At 42.4% G+C, this 19,906-nt stretch overlaps 1 protein-coding gene across 23 annotated transcripts in view; it reads left to right on the forward strand.

Moving 5' to 3' along the window:
• LOC139228773 (eukaryotic translation initiation factor 4 gamma 3-like) overlaps positions 1-19,906 on the forward strand; it is a 335,585-nt gene that overhangs the window by 137,379 nt on the left and 178,300 nt on the right. For 20 of the 23 annotated variants that reach the window (XM_070860122.1, XM_070860138.1, XM_070860130.1 and 17 more), the window contains 2 exons: positions 4,730-4,822; positions 14,079-14,111. In XM_070860122.1, the coding sequence (XP_070716223.1) occupies positions 4,730-4,822; positions 14,079-14,111 (126 nt within the window). Of the gene's footprint in view, positions 1-4,729; positions 4,823-14,078; positions 14,112-19,672; positions 19,736-19,906 lie in introns of those variants that run through there. The other 3 variants (XM_070860121.1, XM_070860124.1, XM_070860136.1) reach the window with 2 other exon arrangements.

The raw sequence follows: 19,906 nt of genomic DNA on the forward strand, positions 1-19,906 counted from the left end.
CAAAAAGGAGGTGGACAGTGCTTTCAATAGTACGTTTTTGCATCAAATAGTTTCCTTTGTGCTGAAATTTTTTGCATTGCAGTATTGAGACACTTGGCTCCTCAGGTGAAACGTTAACTACTGAATGGCACTTTAACCAGGTGTGAAAAGCTTACTGACTTGCCCGAAATAGTAGCGCCCTTAATGTATTATAAGCACTGCTGTTGTAATTGAATTGTGTGGTATTGGCAAATGGTTAGTGCCATGTGCCCGATATAGGTGGCTGCCCAAAATAAGCATGGACGATATAAGCGGTGGGCATGTTACAAATGGTCATATTAACATGTTGTAGGTTAACATTGGACACCAGCACTTTGTATGACCGGGCATCTAGTCTAATTTGGTATATAATCTACAACCTCATTTGTTTTTTCTCCCTTCAGGAGGTTGGCAGTTCAATTAATTCTCTGTGTAGCGGAGAATGAAAAGGATGTGAATTCAATTTAAAGAGTGTAGATAATGGGGCTGAAATTGCGGTCGGAGGCTTACCGCGGGCAATTGCCTCCGACCTGAAACATTTCTACGAAAGTACCTGGTGGTCTGGAAGGGGCGTGGGATTCCGGTGGGGAGGCCTTCACTTCCCGCGCTGCAACGCGAGCTCCCGTCCTCCAGGTTCCCATGCAAAAGGTGCAGTCACGTGTGACTGCTCAGCCAATCAGGTAAAGTATTCCACAGCTTGCCCATTAATAGCAATGGGAACTCCCGTAATTACATTGCAATTATTGAAGGGGAAAAAACCAAAGACAATAAATACGTAATAAAAAATAAATGCCTCACATAATTAACATTAATTGAAATTAAAGTTAATAAATATCTTAGAGAAAATTTTTTTCCGAGTTTTTAAAATGTTTTTAAAATTATGGTTAAAAATAAATGTAACGTAGTGGGCAGGGTTTTTAAAAATGTTATTTTTAATTTAATTTAACTTTTTGTATATTTTTAAACTCTTATCAGGCGCAAGAATTTTGAGGACATTTGTTGGGCAGGATATGTGTAAATACCGCAATCTTGCTCTTGCAAATGTCCTCGCCCCCGAGATACGGAAAGATTGACAGATCGGAAAAGCCGGTTTTCAGCACATTCGCATTGTGCACTGAAAACCGGCTTTTGTGATGTCTTTCCGGGTCCGTAGACATTCCGTACGGACCTGGGGAGGCCGGAATTTCCAGGCCAATCACTTTATCTCAAAGCAAAAATCACTATGTAGATTGTGAAATAAAAGAAACATTTTGATCTAATGTTTATACCCTGTGAATGCATTTTTGATTATGAACTGTACCAGGAATGGGGGACTTCAGTTTTGTTTCTCCTTGGAGCAGAGCATGTTAAGAGGAGATTTGATAGAGGTATCCAAAATCATGACCAGTTTTAATAGAGTAAATACGGAGTACTGTTTCCAGTGGCAATAGAGTCAGTAACCAGAAGACACAGATTTAAGGTAATTGGCAAAAGAGCCAGAAGGGAGATGAGAATTCTTTTTTAATGCAGCAAGTTGTTGTGATCTGGATCGCACTACCTGAAAGGGTGGTGGAAGCACATTCAAAAGTAACTTTCAAAAGGGAATTGGATAAATACCTGTAAAGAAAAACATTTGCGGGGCTCTGGTGAAAAGAGTGGAGGAGTGGGCCTATTTGGATAGCTCTGCCAAAGAGCTGGCACAGGCACGATGGGCCGAATGGCCTCCTTTTGTGCTGTATCATTCTATGATTCTGTGAAAATTTGATACTTATGAACATTATTAAAAGCACATCTTGTGGAGAATAAAACTGATGCATACAGCATTCTGTCTATTTGACGTTGGGAGTGTACACTTTTTTTTTGGTTTCGGTCTGATTGTCATATCATAACATAGGTACAGTAGCATAGTGGTTATGTTTCTGAACTAGGAATCCAGAGCCCTGGATTAATGATCCGGAGACATGACTTCAAATTCCACCACGGCAGCTGGCGAATTTAAATTCAGTTAATTAAAAAATCTGGAATTAAAAAGCAAGCATCAGTAATGGTGACCATGAAACTATCAGATTGTCATAAAAACCCACTTAGTTCACTATTGTCCTTTTGGGAAGGAAATCTGCCGCCCTTACCCGGTCTGGCCGATATGTGACTCCAAACCCACAGCAATGTGGTTGACTTTTAACTGCCCTCTGAAATGGCCTAGCGAGCCACTCGGTTGTATTCAAGATGGCGACTCGTCACCACCTTCTCGAGGGTAATTAGGGATGGGCAATAAATGCTGGACTTGCTGGCGACGGCCACACCCCGTGAATGAATAAAAAAGAACATTGGTGCTGTTCTAGATGAAGTGGAATAATTTAGATTGCCAGATCTGCTTATATATCACTCCATATAGACAGAATAATGAGCTTTGTCTAGGTAGCCTTGTAGTTCAGGTAGTAGCCCTTCAAAACCAGAGCCAATAAGGGAAAAAAATAGTGAATATACCAATAAACCAGTGCCATTAATAACCAACTGGTGCACATTCTGCTTTGTGCAGGAGTGGTGCTGAGGTTCAGTGACACCAGGCCCAACCAAGCAATCGCCTGTCCAATCTTAGCCTGTGGCTGAGAGCAAACGTGAGGATCTGAACAGCTGGAATATGTTGTCTTTATATTTATTTTAAAAAATGAACTGGTTAATTTTGTGGGTACAAAACAACTTTGGTATACAATTCAGGATGGTTAAATTGTGATTGTAGGCGATGCAGATAAAAAGAAAATGCTGTCAGTGCTAGAAATCTGAAATTAAAAGGGAGAATGTTGGAAATGCACAGCAAAAAAAAAAAAGTTTGTGTTTCAAGTAGAGACCCATCGCCAGACCCAGCCAAGATGTTAACCTGTTCTTGTCAGATGCTGATGAATCCACTGTGTATTCCAGTATTTTGTGCTCTATTGCTTGCAGCTGTAATGTTTTCCAGTATACGACTTGGCCCAACTTCACACGGTTTATATTTCTGATTCTGAAGTATGTGTCACCTGTCTCTTTCTCCTTTGGAAAGTGCAGAAAGTAATGGAGTTTGTTCAGGAGATGAAACCCACGTAAACAGTAAGGAATAGTTAATTCAGTTCAGTGTAGAGTCAGTGGCATAATATCATCTTTGGTACACGTAAAAACTCCAATTCACTTTAATGAGCTTTATTTTTGTTGTTTTGCTCGGGCTGGAGTGCTTATGACTTATTAACTTCAGCTGTCTGTAAATTTTTTTACTTGGCTTTATGAATGCTGAAGAAGAATGTGATTAACTGATTTGGCAGGATGTAGCTGAATAAAATGGGACATAAATAAGGTTGTTTTGGTAATGGACAGTGCATCCAGCTGGGGTTCGTAACAGAATATCCCCACAGCACACTACTGCTGACACGTAAACATTATGCACGCTCTGGCCCTATTTAATTCCTTGACTTTGAGATGTTACTGCTTTGGTGGGGTGTGATTTGCATTGAGAATTCTGTACTTTTTTTCGAGGTGGGAAAGCAGGCAATGGAAACATTGCTTCCTCAAAATTAACTCCAGGGGGTTATCTTTCATCCATCCTTATCTCTGCCTCACTGGTTCCCTACACTCGATATCCTACTGTATTGAGATGAGTTAAACTTGCAGTTGCTTCCTGGCGCTCCCACTACTTCCTTTTTATTTGTACGTCAGGTGGCCTGTTCCAGTAGTCTGGGGAAGGATTCTTCTTGGACTGTGCAAAAGGGTAGTTAGACAGTCTTGTGACTCCAGTGAGCTCAAGGGATTTCCCTCTCCTGAAGTACTATTAATGGAACAAATAGTTTGTTGTTTTGAGGCTGTTGAAGCAATAAACACGATAGGAAAGCCATTTTTATAAGATCACTTCTCTCACCCCCCCCGCCCCCCCCCAGCTTTTGGATTCTCTGGGATTTAACGAGTCTTGTCCCCAATATCCCATCATTGTATTAAAATTGGTATTTATATTGTGCTTTGATCAATAAATAACTCTATAGTTACTCGTCTATTGTTCCACCTGTAATTTAAACAATATGCATGTGCAGTTGGTTGGAAGTTGCAATTTGTGAATTAATTTCTCTCCGCTGGATAAACAGTCAGGCTGGCAGTTGGAGAATCACTTAAGCGACCAGCGTCAGCAAACTGAGTGCTCAACCTGTAGGTGTCGAGAAAGAATGGCACTGCTTCCCCAACTAGCAAAGAGTAACAACCCTGGAGGTGGTATATATACTGGATGCTGGGGGGCAGCACTGCTGTCTCATGTACTTTACAGCATTGACAGCAGGGCTGGGCTGCAATACAGGCTACGAAATAAATAGCTTGATGAGAGTTATCAGACATGTCTACTTTGTGCCCTTTTTTAAAATGATCGTGATGTAGTATAAATTATTGCTATATAGATCCAGTAGGACTGTGGTGTTTAGATAATTTCATTGTGATGGCTGTGCTGTAGATTACATTTTTCATAGATTGGAGCGCAGTGAGCATTCGGCAGACCACTTTGAGAGGAAGCTATTAGCAATGGATTAGTGTGTATCTGTGTTAAACTTTGGGTAATTATCCTTGTTCTAAATCACAATGCTATCCATTCAAACTGTGAACATTATCTGATTGTACTGATTAAGATCCATTTGGCTGTTTCATGCATCTTGAGCATTTTAATGTTCTATTAAATTAAGGATTTATTTGCCTTTTTTAATGTAGCCATATTTCTTTTATGCAGGCTGCCTTTCAGTCTGGCCAGAATGCTGCTCCTCCTCCGCTTGTGTACTCCCAAAATCCACAGACAATGACTACGCAACCACAGACGAGACAGGTAAGATGCCTCTGGGGAATGTCATTACAGCATCTTGACTTCATATCACATTTAAAATTGTGGTGTTAAAAGGCATGCTTTTGGTGTAATGCATTTTATTTTCAGTGCTTTCCACAACAGAATAATTGTCGGGCAGTCAATGATGACACTGCTGTTAACTAATGGGAGTAGTTAATATATTTGTGCAGAAACTGGTTCATATCAGCAAAGATTAATTAGTAATGTAGATGTTATAAACTCAATGTTCATAGAAAATACAGCAATCTATTAAACAATTTCAGAATTACTGTCTTAAGTGTCATGCCTCTTGAATAGTCATTTACTTGCAAATTATTGCAACCAAAATATGCTGAATGTATCTGAATAATACGGAGTCTATTCAATTTATTAAACTCAAAAATAAAAACCACTCTGGGCATATTGACGTGCAAAGATGTTATTTTTAGCTGCATGATTGAGCTAGTGCTTGTCTGCCTTAATTAACAACGTCTGATGATTGAGTGTCATTATCAATACCCCTTTTGATAGTTGCATAGAACAATAGAGGATCATGGATCATGGTCATGGATCCTTCATTACCTGTCCACTCCTGCAGCATCTGCAAAATATCCACTATCTTGGAAAGAAGCTCCTTTCCGTCCACGACCTTTTAGAGAATGACTCTGTAGACATCACTGGCTCACTGTTCGTGACTCCTTTCTACCGTACCAAGCACTGTTCACCCCAGCAACACATTTTACTATGTCCTGTGCCAAAACCGCTGCAGGGATGGTGTAGTACTCCTCCTAAATCCCATTTCAATTTGACTTCCTACAGTTCCCGCACCGTTTCCTCTTCTATGCTACCTCGCCTTCAAAGTTTTCAGTGTCTACCGTCCACCCAAGCCTACCCAAGTGCTTTATGTGTAAATCTCCTCCTAATTCTCCTCACAACTGACTCCTTGCCTGTGGTAATTTTCCTCTACTCTGACGACATCTGTCCTTAATCAACCTAACCACCCTCTACATGCGCAGGACTGAACTCATTTATCTTCAAAATTGAGCTGCCTCATCATCTTGCTCCCCTACTACCTGCACTGATTACAGAATAATTTCTAACTTTTCCTCCTATCATTTTTTGGATTGATCCTCCATGGGATTCACTAGCCGCTCCTTTGACCCCCTTCATAACCCAGCTCCTACCCAGTCGTCTGGTCTTGATACTTGTCGGCATCAGCAGCTGCTCTTTCTTCGATGCGTTGTTCTCCTCTTCGTCCTCACCCCATCAAAACTGGTTGTCATCCTGCTGCTTAAATAGCCCCTTTTGACTCCTCCACCATCACAGTTTCTAACTTCCCCATCCTCTCGGGTCATTCAACACATCACCAGTTCTCCCGCCGCACACTTGAATCCTTCGGTTTCTTTCCCATCCAGCCCTTAGCACTGAAACAACCCTGATCAAAGTCACCAATATGTTTGCAGCCACAATGCCGTATCCTTTCTCGTCATCCTCAACCTGTCCGTGGCCTTCAATATAGTTGACCACTCCATCCTTCTCTTATTGGCTGTCCTCTTCAGACCTCTCCTGTGACACTCCCTTTCATGTCTCATCATACAGGGCTTGACCAGGTAGATGCAGGGAGGATGTTTCCTCTGGCTGGAGAATCGAAAACCAGGGGTCACAGTCTCCGAATAAGGGGTCGGCCATTTAGGACTGAGATGAGGAAAAAACTTCTTCACTCAGAAGGTGGTGAATCTTTGGAATTCTCGACCCCAGAGGGCTGTGGAGGCTCAGTCTTTGAGTATATTCAAGACAGAGATCGATATATTTTTGGATATTAAGGGATATGGGGATAGTGCAGGAAAGTGAAGTTGAGGTAGAGGATCAGCCATGAATGGCGGAGCAGGCTCGAGGGGCCGAATGGCCTTTTCCTTCTAATTCTTATGTTCTTGTGCACTAAATGTATCTCTTGCAATGGAGTTTCCTCCTGCCCAGTCACCTATCCCATGGTGATATTATCCATCTCATTGGGTGAGCTTCCAGCTGCCATATGTATGCATATGACAGTTAACTTTATCTCTCCACCTCCATTCCAAAACTACTGCTGTGTTGTTGGTCTCCCTGTCGGGCAGCAAGCTGGATGATCCACAACCTCTGTTCCGATCCCATACACCCATTGCCGCTGTTCTAGCTATCCTTCACTAGGTACCTGCCCTGAAGTGAACTGATGTCAAAATGCTTGTTTTGTACTAAACCTCCATGGCTTGGCTGTTCCCTATTTCTGCCCCACATCTGAGCTCGCGCCATATACTCCAAATCTGGACTATTATACCTTGGGATAATTGGTCTGTTTTAAGGGTGCTTCGTAAGTGAATGTTAGTGAATTAACATCAATAATTTCTGTTCAAACAAATGCCAGGTACAAATAACCTACCTTACTGAAGGAAATGGGCGTAATAATTTTATCAAGCCAGTCAGTGCAAGGAAGCAGAAGTAACATCAGTAAAGCTGGTCATTTACTTGGAGTTCTTGAGTTTCAGCTTTTTAAAATAAAGGCCAAGACTCCACCTCACCCAAGATACCATCTTATTCAAATTCATGACCTCGAGCTGCTTTTGGGTTGACTGTATGTCACAGACACTCTGAAGCCAGTTGCTAGGATGTGGGTAAGAATATCCTGAGGTTTCTTTTTGCCTTGCGTCCCCATGGGAAGTATTGGTCTTTTCTTACCACCTCCCCACAAAGGCATTTCTAAAATAGGGCAACGGTTCCTGTATCAAGAATGACATTCTCTATGACTGTGACCATGGTGAATAATCCAATCTCCCCCATCCTGACCTCTTTATAGCCTTTAACACGATCGACCACACCATCCTCCTCCAACTGTGCCTCTTCTCTGGTTCAGCTGGGTTCTGCTCTTGCACTGGCTACAATCGGATAGGCATCTCTTCCCAACCTGCACTGGCTACAATCGGATAGGCATCCCTTCCCAACCTGCACTGGCTACAATCGGATAGGCATCCCTTCCCAACCTGCACTGGCTACAATCGGATAGGCATCCCTTCCCAACCTGCACTGGCTACAATTGACTAGGCATCCCTTCCCAACCTGCACTGGCTACAATCGGATAGGCATCCCTTCCCAACCTGCAGTGGCTACAATCGGATAGGCATCCCTTCCCAACCTGCACTGGCTACAATCGGATAGGCATCCCTTCCCAACCTGCACTGGCTACAATTGACTAGGCATCCCTTCCCAACCTGCACTGGCTACAATCGGATAGGCATCCCTTCCCAACCTGCAGTGGCTACAATCGGATAGGCATCCCTTCCCAACCTGCACTGGCTACAATCGGATAGGCATCCCTTCCCAACCTGCACTGGCTACAATCGGCTAGGCATCTCTTCCCAACCTGCACTGGCTACAATCGGCTAGGCATCTCTTCCCAACCTGCACTGGCTACAATCGGATAGGCATCCCTTCCCAATCTGCACTACTATTCTAATGTTCTTCAGGCTGGTCTCCCATCCTCCATAAACTTGAAACTCATCCAAAACTCTGCTCCTGGTATCTTAACTTGCACCAAATCCTCCTATTCACCCATCAACCCTGTGCTAGCTGACATACATTGGCCTCTGCTCCCCCAAGTCTCATGGCCTTGCCCCTCTCCTCCTCCAGCTCTGAAACTTATCGCAGAACTGTGTTCCTCCAACTCTGGCCTCTTATGCATCCCCTACCCCCTTTGCCCCACCCTTGGTGATTGTGCCTTCTAGCCGTTATGCCCTAAACTCTGGAATTTCCTCTCAATCTCTCTGCCTCACCACCTCTCTCCTCCTTTAAGACCCTTCTTAAAACTCTTTGACCAAGCTCGCGGTGACCTGTCCAAATACCTCCTCGTTTGGCTCATTGTCAATTTCTGTCTGATTATACTTAAGTGAAGCACCTTGGGATGTTTTTCTACATTAAAGGCGCTATATAAATGCTAGTTGTCTTTCACTGTACTGAATGAGCAAACTCTGGTGTTTCACTCTGTTGTGCCATCTGGCTCATTTCTCCCAATTAAGTAATCAGTGTTAAATCATTCAAAAGTTTTTATTAAATGGTCAAAAGTTGGTTATTTTATAACTGTTATAACTAACAGTAACCTTTTAAATGTTTACTGTGATGTATTGGAGGTTTTGGCCCCAGTGGAAGATGTAGAATGCTAGTCTCAGAAAGATCTCTAATATGTTGAGGGTACTGCTTCACTTTTGTGGAGTAATGTGATCTCAAAGATTTTATGTCACAGGATGACTGCAGGATTTGTTTGCAAAAAAGAACTTTCACACAACCATTTTTGAAAAATACCTCTACCAGAACTTCATGCAATTGGTTACTTTTCTCCTTCTGTCCTTTCCCAAATGAGGTTCTAATATGCTTCCAATGCACTGATTCTGTATCATACTCGTCTCAAATGGAAGATTAATAACGGCCATCATAATCAAACAATTTAAACAACTTTTCAGAGAGTACTAGGAGTCGTACAAACTTGTCATCTATTGCATGCAGATAAAGTACAATTGCTTTATCACCTATCCTTTGTCATTCATTACAAAGGTGAAAATTGCTGTTTGTGTCCATACATTTAGCTCTCAAGATCATTTTGTAGTGTTATCACTTCCTGTTCCTCATTCATTCAACCACTGCAACAAATAGATTGTAGTCAAAGTCTGGGGTACGAAGTGAGGCAGTGGGAGCTCTGAAAACTCTGTTACATGGTCATCCATACTTGTTCTTTTTTATACTGAAATACTGTTATTAAAAATTTTATTGACTTATTACCCAGATTTATGGCATGGCCAATTTGGCCTTCATTTTAAAAGCTGTTTTTATTTTACATGTGCGTGGTTTGTTCTGTTCGTACGGCAGAATTTTATTTTTCCCAACCTCTACCCCACCATTGTTTCTCTCCTCTGTTCTTTCCTTGTTGGGATACAGTTCTGTGGGTGCCAGGCACCCAGTAGTACTTTACACAAGATGCTATTCTGCATCTATGAGCCGAGGCATCAGATGTCAGTCAGTCAGTCAGTCAGCCAACTACTTGACCACACATCACTGCTGAGCTGAATCTGGTTTTCTCCCAGTTTCCAGACATGCAAATTTTCATCGGAGGGTAGCTGGATAGTGCTCAGCAGTGGAAGTCATGACCAATCATCCCCCCCCCCCCCCCCCCTCCTCCTCCTCTCCTCTCGCCTTACCTAGGGGCAATGATAATTGTGCTTTTCGCACCATCACTTCAGTAGAGATAGCTATTCATCAGGCTTGGGATCAAATCTGTATGGCTCAATTTATCACTGCTATACTGACTAAGCTATCATTCGTTTTCTCTTTCATTCTTTTTCTTATTTTTAGTCATAGCTCCTTGTTTTTCAAGTTTTCGTAAAAACTTAAATCTGTAGAGTCCAAGCTATCGTCATCGAGGAAGTTGAATGAATGATTGTTTTTGTGTACAGTCTTGCTAATTTGAATGAACTTCACCCTCCATACACAGCTCCTGTCCTCTCTGCCAGTCAGTTCTTTTTTTGACCTAGGGGCCCATTTTTGTTGAAGTTCCTGGCATCAAATCACTCACTGCCACAACTGAGTTACAAGAACAGTGGGGTGGTGGAAAGAAAGAAAGACTTGGATTTATATAGCGCCTTTTACGACCACCAGATGTCTCAAAGCACTTTATTGCTAATTAAATACTTTTGGAGTGTAGTCACTGTCGTAATGTGGGGAAACGCGGCAGCCAATTTGCGCACAAGCTAGCTCCCACAAACAGCAATGTGGTAATGACCAGATAATCTAGGTTTTTTAAAGTTGATCCCTGACTTCCTAGAAACATAGAAAATAGGTGCAGGAGTAAGCCATTCGGCCTTTCGAGCCTGCACCGCCATTCAATAAGATCATGGCTGATCATTCCCTCAGTACCCATTTCCTGCTTTCTCTCCATACACCTTGTTCTCTCTAGCCATAAGGGCCATATCAACTCCCTCTTGAATATATCCAATGAACTGGCATCAACAACTCTCTGCGGCAGAGAATTCCACAGGTTAACAACTCTCTGAGTGAAGAAGTTTCTCCTCATCTCAGTCCTAAATGGCCTACCCCTTATCCTAAGACTATGTCCCCTGGTTCTGGACTTCCCCAACATCAGGAACATTCTTCCCGCCTCTCAACTGTCCAGTCCCGTCTATGAGATCCCCTCTCATCCTTCTAAACTCCAGTGAATAAAGGCCCAGTTGATCCAGTCTCTCCTCGTATGTCAGTCCAGCCATCCCTGGAATCAGTCTGGTGAACCTTCGCTGGACTCCCTCAATAGCAAGAACGTCCTTCCTGCTCCCTTGACCCTATTCCCACTAAACTGCTGACCACTCAACTTCCTTTTCTGGCTCTCATGTTAGCTGACATTGTTAACGGTTCTCTCCCCTCAGGTACTGTTCCCCTCTCCTTCAAATCTGTCGTCATCAGCCCTCTCAAAAAAAACAACCCTTGACCCCAGTGTCCTTGCTAGCTACCGCCCCTTCTCCAACTTCCCTTTCCTCTCAAGTCCTTGAATGTGTTGTCGCCTCCCAAATCCGTGCCCATCTTTCCCTGAACTCCATGTTTGAATCCCTGCAATCTGGTTTCCACCCCTGCCACAGTACCGAAACGGTTCTTATCAAAGTCACAAATGACATCTTTTGTGACTGTGACAAAGGTAAACTAACCCCCTCGTCCTCCTTGACCTGTCTGCAGCCTTTGACACAGTTGACCACTCCATCCATCTCCAACGCCTCTCCACCATCGTCCAGCTTGGTGGGACTGCACTCGCCTGGTTCCATTCTTATCTCTCTAATCATAGCCAGAAAATTACCTGCAACGGCTTCTCTTCCCACTCCCGCATCGTTACCTCTGGTGTCCCCCAAGGATCTATCCTTGGCCCCTCCTATTTCTCATCTATATGCTGCCCCTTGAAAACACGGCGTTAGTTTCCACATGAACGCTGACAACACCCAGTTCTACCTCCCCACCGCTTCTCTTGACCTCTCCATGGTCTCCCAATTGTCAGACTGCTTGTCTGACATCCAGTACTGGATGAGCAGAAATTTTTTCCCAAATCAATATTTTGAAGACTGAAACCATTGTCTTTGGCCCCTGCCACAAACTGTGTTCCCTAGCCACTGACTCCATCCCTCTCCCTAGCATCTGTTTGATGGTGAACCAGACTGTTCACAACCTAGGTGTCATATTTGACCCTGAAATGAGCTTCCAGCCACATATCCGCGGCATAACTAAAACCGTCTATTTCCACCTCTGTAACATTGCCTGTCTCCGCCGCTGCCTCCGCTCATCTGCTGCTGAAACCCTCAACCATGCCTTTGTTACCTCTAGACTTGACTACTCCAATGCGCTCCTGGCTGGCCTCCCACGTTCTACCCTAAATAAACTTGAGGTTGTCCAAAACTTGGCAACCCTGTGCTCGCTGACCTACATTGGTTCCCGGTTAAGCAACGCCTTGATTTCAAAATTCTCACCCTTGTTTAAAAATCTCTCCATGGCCTCGCCCCTCCCCATCTCTCTCTCATCTCCTCCAGCCCCACAATCCCCCAAAATGTCCATTCTCCTCAAATTCTGCCCATTTGAGCATCCCTGATTATAACCGCTCATTTATTGGTGGCCATGCCTTCAGCTGCCTCAGCCCCAAGTTCTGGCCATTCCTCCCTGCCTCTTTACCTCTCTTTCCTCCTTTAAGACGCTCCTTAAAACCTACCTCTTTGACCAAGCTTCTGCCGTAAATTTTTCTTGTGTGTCAAATTTGTTTGTTTTGCCTTATAACACTCTGTGAAGCGCCTTGGGACGTTTTACTATGTTAAAGGCGCAATATAAATACAAGTTGTTGTTGGATAAATATTGGCCAGGACACTGGGGATCACTCCCCTGCTCCTCTTCGAAATAGTGCCATGGGATCTTTTACCTCCACTTGAGAGAGTAGACGGGGCCTCGGTTTAACGTCTCGTCGGAAAGACGCTCCCTCAGCACTGCACTGGAGTGTCAGCCTAGATTTTATGTTTGTGCTCCGGTTCCTGGAGCAGGACTTGAACCGACAACCTTCTGACAGAGGCGAGTGTGCTGCCCACTGAGCCACAGCTGACATTAAACAGCCATAATGGTTCCAGTTTGGAACCAGAGTCTTAAATAGTGACCCACCCAGTTGATTCCCCATTCAATTCTATTCGCATATACTCTCTGAATGAGGAAAACATACCTCCAGAAGGTAATGTAAGGGAAGCAGATTCGCTTTTTCACCTAAGGTATTCGAAGAAATTGCCTCTCCTTCGATTTGATGCTGCTTCCAAAGTTCATTTTTAAGCTTAATGGAATTTCTGCCTCAACACTCTGCATGCAATTTGAACAATAGAATACGGTTTCTTGATCTATCTAGAAAATCAGATCGCAGTATTTTTCCCTTCTGTCTCTCTTTTGAAATGACCATCTTTAACGCACTTTATTTTACTTGAGAGCAGCAGCAGAGTCTGGTGGGCTTTTTCTCTCTCCATAGCTGCTGTAGACGCCATGCTGTGATTGGTTAGGACGTACGCTTCTCGACAGAACTGACTCTCCTCTCCCTGCTGAAATCAGTAACTCAGACAAAAATTGGCTAATGTTCTCACTTGGCTAAAGGCGGAAGTGAGCTTGAATGTCGCCAGGATTCAAACTCAAGCCTTTGAGTATATGGATATCAAGCAAGCAGTATGTTATAAAAAAATTCTGTCTGCAACTTCATTGCTTCTAAGCTTACTAAAACATCTAATCTAATTGGCCTACTTATAACTAGATAGTTTCCCAACCATATAAGCCCCCAAATGAAACTGGGATATGAGGAGCTCCAATTTAGTAACCGTTGCTATGCACTTTCTTCTATTTTTAGTGTCATGATCGTTTTAAGTAATTCTATATGTACCAAAAATACATATTTCATAGAGAAATTGTATAAAAACAGTGCATCAAAGTTGAAAATTATTGCAGATAATAAATTGAGGTATTCAGATATTTGGTTATAATTTACTAGAAATATGATGGAAATGCTGCCTTGTAATTCTGATTTGTGGAAAGCTTTGATTTTTTTTTGACCTAATGTAATGTGTTTAGTGACCTGAAGTACTCGTATATTAGAACTGTGGTTTAATGCCTGTGCTTTGAGTTTTCTAGTCTGTCCTTGCGTTCTTGCTGACTCTGTGTGCCTTTCCCTTGTGTATTTCTTACTTCTCTTCAGTTCGCAGCAGGGCCTCGGGCTGCCCACCACCAGGTATTTACCCCATTCACTTCATACATCTGGATTTGTGCCATTTAAAATTTAGCCTTAATGAGTAGTTCTAACCTTTCTGATCAAACAGTGCAGTTATTAAATGGGGAAGGGAATCCTTCGGCTAAAGATCAGAATAGCATCTGATCATCAAAAATTGTTGAAATTTGCTTCAGTGGCAACTGATTTCAAGCTACAAAAACTGGCTTCATATGTTCCAAGATGGTGTTCCAGCAGCATCCCTTTTGGCCACCAAATAATTAAGTTTGATGGTCAGTTAGCTACAACTGGTTGAAATGATTTAACTTGCCCCTTTCCAGCACTCTGAGTTGCTGGATGAGGAGTGGATCCGGCTGCGTTATTTTTCATTCATGATTTTAAAAAGTCAAAGTTGATAGTTGGGACTTATCGACTGTCCATGCACTGTATAGTTGATCCTTTAGAAGACTGGAAGCCTTTTTCTTGACCAAGATATAGATTATTCGATTTTCTTCCAATTAATTTACAAAATTGTGATTATTTTTTTTAGATCCTTCTCCAATGCTTCATAGAAAAACGTTTTCTAGTTTTCTGAATATTACGTACTGAAATTGTGCTGAAGGCTGTAAAAGCTTTCAGTGCTGCCAGTACAGGTGTAATATTATCTTCAGGAATTATAATTCAAAGCCATGATGACTTGACACCTCCAGAATTGGGTCTCCACTTTTGATGCTCGTGTCCCCTTAGATCCCAGTCACTTCTGTGTCCACAAATCCATGGACATAAATACACACGTGACAAGCAAACTGGCCTACGTGTGCAGATATGGCTAAACCACTTGAAACTGTTCCGTTGCTCCCCTTCCATTGCCAAATCTTCCTGCTACTTTAGGATCATTTTGGACAACTCCACCTGCATTGCATATGATTGCACCCAATATGTGCACCACATCTTGAATCTTCATGTCCAAGACTAACTGAAGAACTTTTTTCCCCAAATCAAAGCTATCTGCTTAGTTGCCTCTGCCTCTTCTGAGTCCAGCCCTGCCCTCTCCCTGAGGAAACCTCCATATTCTTTAGTTTCTCAGCATCTTCTCCTGACCCCCATTAAACTGATATGTCCACGGAACTCATCAGCTTTTCCCCTCGATCCCTTCCCATCCCTGCTCCTGATCATCCAAATTCCTCCCCTCAGCCATAATCGACCTGTCTCTAACCTTCAGCATTGTCGTTACTTCCTTCAAAACTGCCATTATCATGAACTTTAAGAAAAAAACACTCAACCGGTCTACTCTGGTTAACAGCATATCTTCATTTTTTTTCCCCATTTCAAAATCTTGAAACATTTCTTTGCCTCACATTTGTGCTCCCATCACTCCATTATAGACACACTAATCTGTCTTCTGCTCAGTCACAAGATTTACAAGCAGCCCCTCTGTGACATCAGTTGGAAGCACAGGTTCAGCTTCCATGTATGGCAATGATGGCCACCCCTAACTTCATCTCATCCACCGATTCTCAAAACCATTTCTGCATTCCAAGTGCCTCTTCGATATAAGACTTGAATGAAAAGAAAATTTCTCTAGCTAAGTACCCCCCAAAAAATGAACTATTGAGGTTCCTGCCCTATTTGTCTTTGGGGGTATCAGCCAGTTGCCACTAAGCTGAGTCCAAAGACGTGGAACCTTGGCATTTGTTCCCAAGTTTTGTTTCTTGATGATTGATTTCTCCAATGCTCTCCTTGCCAGCTTCTTGACCCCTGTCATCTGTGCCTTTACCTATAAAGTATATAAAACTACTATTGCTTGTTTTAGTTGAGTCCCACGCCCAGCAAACTTATTTCAAGATTCTCATCCTTGCCTTTAAATCTCTCCGCCACCTTGTCTCGCCCTACCTCCGAGAGGTCTGGCTGTATGTCTCCACATGCGCACTCAGTCGCTTCACTCTACCATTTGAAGCTCCTTCGCTAATCATGTCTGCTTTACCATTTCCCTCCCTGCTTTTAACGGTTTGCTATAAACCCCTCCCGCTGTAATTTTTGCTCCCCTCCTCCAATCTTTGTTTGCTCCCCCAGTTTTGTCTGCTACCTGCGAAAACATTTTTTGAGATGCCTTCCTGTATGTCAGGTGCACTATAGAATTATGTCATTTGAATCCCAAGTTTGATATTTAAAAGTAATGGTTTTATAAAAATTTTGTTGAGAATTTTAGAAAGGTCACTCTATAATCACGGTATAGGGAATTAAAAAAAAACTTTTCATTGCCCACTTTTGAATCTCAGGTTTTTGGACCTGCAGTGTGCATTCTGTTGGCCTTTGTTTTCCATTGTGATGACAGAAGCGGTGACATTCCCTTTACTGTTAAAGCACGCAAGATGTTTGAATTCTTGTTGAGCTTGTCGCTTTTGCTGCCTCCTCCGGCTGACAAGTTAGATACAATAAAACAGTTACACATTTGATGCAAAGATAAAATTTAATCTTGTGAAGTTGAAAATGTTACAGCTGTGATCTACACTATCTAGTAATCTACACTATCTAGTAATCTACACTATTTAGTAATCTACACTATTTAATCCGCATCATTGTACATGAACTGAGGGATGTTGCAACGCGTGACAGTTTAGAGAAGAGGACTTCCTTTTGAAGAACAGTTTGACAATGACTGGGCATACAGTGGTGGAGAAAGGCTCTGAGAGGTTTCAGCCTTGGGACACTACTCTTTAAACTTACCAGCAACTCTAGAAAAATGTTCTCCTTCAGTAAAACGGTCACTCATATTTGAGTTTTTCATGCAGCCTGTTCAGATACTGCTTTAGTAATTTACGTGAGCATTTTTCAATTTGCAAATACCTAAAAGCAATTGCAGACACTTGTCATTTCAGTCGAGCAATGGTTGATATGTTTGATCAGTTTTTGGAACTACCTTTTAAGGCTAATAAAGGGGTGATGGTGATCTTCTATGGTTTTACCTTTTTCAACTGTGGACATTTATTTGCTATTCTCAATTTTGCAATGCAAATCCTATGCTAAATTGCATGGGGTTACTGGTGACACTTGTGTGATCTGGGGATCAGGCATTTTTTAATACCTTCACACCTGTCATTTAAAAAAAATAACTTTCCAAAATGATTTTAAAGGTGTGCGGGATAAATAGAATATGTCATGGACAACAGCTGAGCTGTGAAAAATACCTCCATCGATGAGATATTCACCTGTGGAAATGTATCTTGCTGCCACCCATGACCTGTTCTTTCTCGTGGTTTGAGTGGATTTCACAGGAGGGTTTAAGTAAATTCTGAATGCAAAGTGGCTGTTGAATGAAAAACCAAAACTTCACACATGCTATGAAAACCATTAACAATGAAAAGCAGGAGATTCGGTTTTTAGTAGAATCATTTATATTAACCTGTCGAGGGGGTGGGGGGTGGAATCTTTGTATGTTCCTGGAGTGCGCTGTCAATTTTAAGTAACTCCTTCCCCTCTTCCCAACTCGGAAGGAAGCATTTTCACCACTGACATTTTTAAGCTGTTGCTTCATTTAGGACGCAGATTGAAGCCCCCCGGTTGCTTAGTTAGTATAAACAATGTAACTGAGCCATGCAGACCAGAAGGTCCCATGATTTATTCCTCACCTACGTTCAATTTGCTGCACTCAGCCAGGATATAGGGGTGGAGGAGTGCTACAATGGTGCTTAGTGTCCCTGGGTGAGTGAGGGGCACAAATCGGCCAGGGTTCCCACTCTTTAAACAAAACCAGCAAATGCTGGAATCACCCAGCTGGTCAGGCAGCATGCATGGAGAGGGCAGACAAAGTTAACATTTCAGCTGTGGTCCTGTCATCACGGCACCGACTTTAAGGAGCCACACCTGGAACATGAACTTGTCTGTTCTCTCCTGACGTGTTGAGCATTTCCACCATTTTCTGTTTTTGTTCAGATTTCCAGCACCTGCTGAATCTTGCTTTGAGTTCCCGCTCCTGATCGTTGCCCTTGCTGGAAAGTGCACTTGTGTAGATACCAGGTGAGGGTAGCATTGGTTTTACCTGTTGTCAAGTGGAAAAGGCTGCTCACACTCACTGTGTAGGCTTGCACATGAATGGCTACTTGGGCAAGGCACAGAAGGGAATCCCTAAGCTAGCAGGAGTCATGCATGGAGAAGAGGGGAGAAAAAGAAAACGAATTTGATAATGGAGCACCTTACATGAATCCCACTTAAAATATAGTTCATTCCTGATTGAGTTCTGTGATGTGATTTGCTTAAATTTGGTCCTGGTTTCCTCACTTTCATATTTTATATTATCACTGGAGTACGGTCGTGTAGTTGTTGGATAATCCAGAGTCCTGGGCTAATAATCTCGGTAACATGAGTTCAAATCCCATCTGAATTGAATTCAGTTTATAACAAAAACATGGAAATAATAAAAAGCTGGTATCAGTAAAAGCGACCATGAATTTGTTGGATTGTCATACGTACCCAACTAATCCTTTAGGGATGGAAACCTGCCGTCCTTACCCAGTCTGGCCTATATGTGACTCCAGTTGCACACCAATGTGGTCGACTCTTAACTATCCTTTGAAGTGGCCACTCGGTTGTATCAAATTGTTACCAGCAGTTTAAAAAAGACAGCCTTCCACCTTCTCAACGCAACTAGAGATGGGGAATAAACCAATGCCTTGCCAGCGATGCCCACGTTCCTGACGATTTGAAAATATTCCCTACGGTGAAGTGCTTAAATCCTGTTGATTTTTTTCAAGTTTTATTTTGCGGGTAACTTAAGCTGCACCTTCAAAATGCTGATCCAGTGTGGTACTGATGTGCACAGGGCTCAAATTGTCCTCCCCTCCTGTGTTCAAGATGTGCAGTAGCAAGTGACCCAAAAAGGGAAAAGGAAACATTTTTAGCCACTATGAAGACCAAGTGCCTGATCCTCCTCATGGCAGCAGTTTGGACTAATTTGACTACACAACATTTTTTTTTCCTTTAAACCTTCAGAATTTCACAGTAGTTTAGATCAATACACAAGACGTGAGCTATATCTGTATGATGCGTTTACCAGTATTAGGCAGTTCCACTTTAGACATTTCAGCCTGGGAATCAAGCCGTGCAATATCGTATAAGCTCTTAATGAGTTTGTATTCAATTCCTTTGTCCACAAATGTTAACTAAACTGTGTAATTCCTCCCTGAACGTACAGGGGAATTTCTCATATGATAGCATTGACCAGCATAATGAGATTTTATTTCTTCGCCATTCCTTCACGCACACATTCGTCATGTTTATATAATCAGTTATAGCCTACCTACAAAGTGGGGCAGGGGTAGAGAAGTTTTTTTTCATTCTAATGGATGGAATCTCATACTGGGAAGTTCAAGATACCACTTTTATCTAATGACTGAGGATGAATTCCATGACTGCTGTTGTTGAGTTATGACGTCGTCCCCACGTGTTGGGTGAGTGGTGTCCTGTGATCCTCCTTCCAGGTTAAGTTTCAGATGTTAATGTTTTCATAGTACTGGTTCTGTAGCTACCCTAGTGTACTGACATTTTTCAACAGGTACATTCGGTTTTCAAAAATTGTCTAAGCCCAAAAGCTGATCCACAGGAACATAATAGCCATACATAGCACAGAACAGTTGAAAAATATATGGAAGGTCAGTATCGCCTTTTTCAAACAGAATGTTGCCTAAAGAATAGAGTTACGCATGCTTATTATATTGATCTGTTTTTAGTATCACTTCAATTTAAGAAAACATCTTTTTTTGGTAAGCACAATGATTACGTTAAAAGTACAATCTTTGTGTATAATATATATTTATTTATCA

Source organism: Pristiophorus japonicus, chromosome 18, assembly GCF_044704955.1.
Source record: "Pristiophorus japonicus isolate sPriJap1 chromosome 18, sPriJap1.hap1, whole genome shotgun sequence".
NCBI classification, from domain to species: domain Eukaryota; kingdom Metazoa; phylum Chordata; class Chondrichthyes; family Pristiophoridae; genus Pristiophorus; species Pristiophorus japonicus.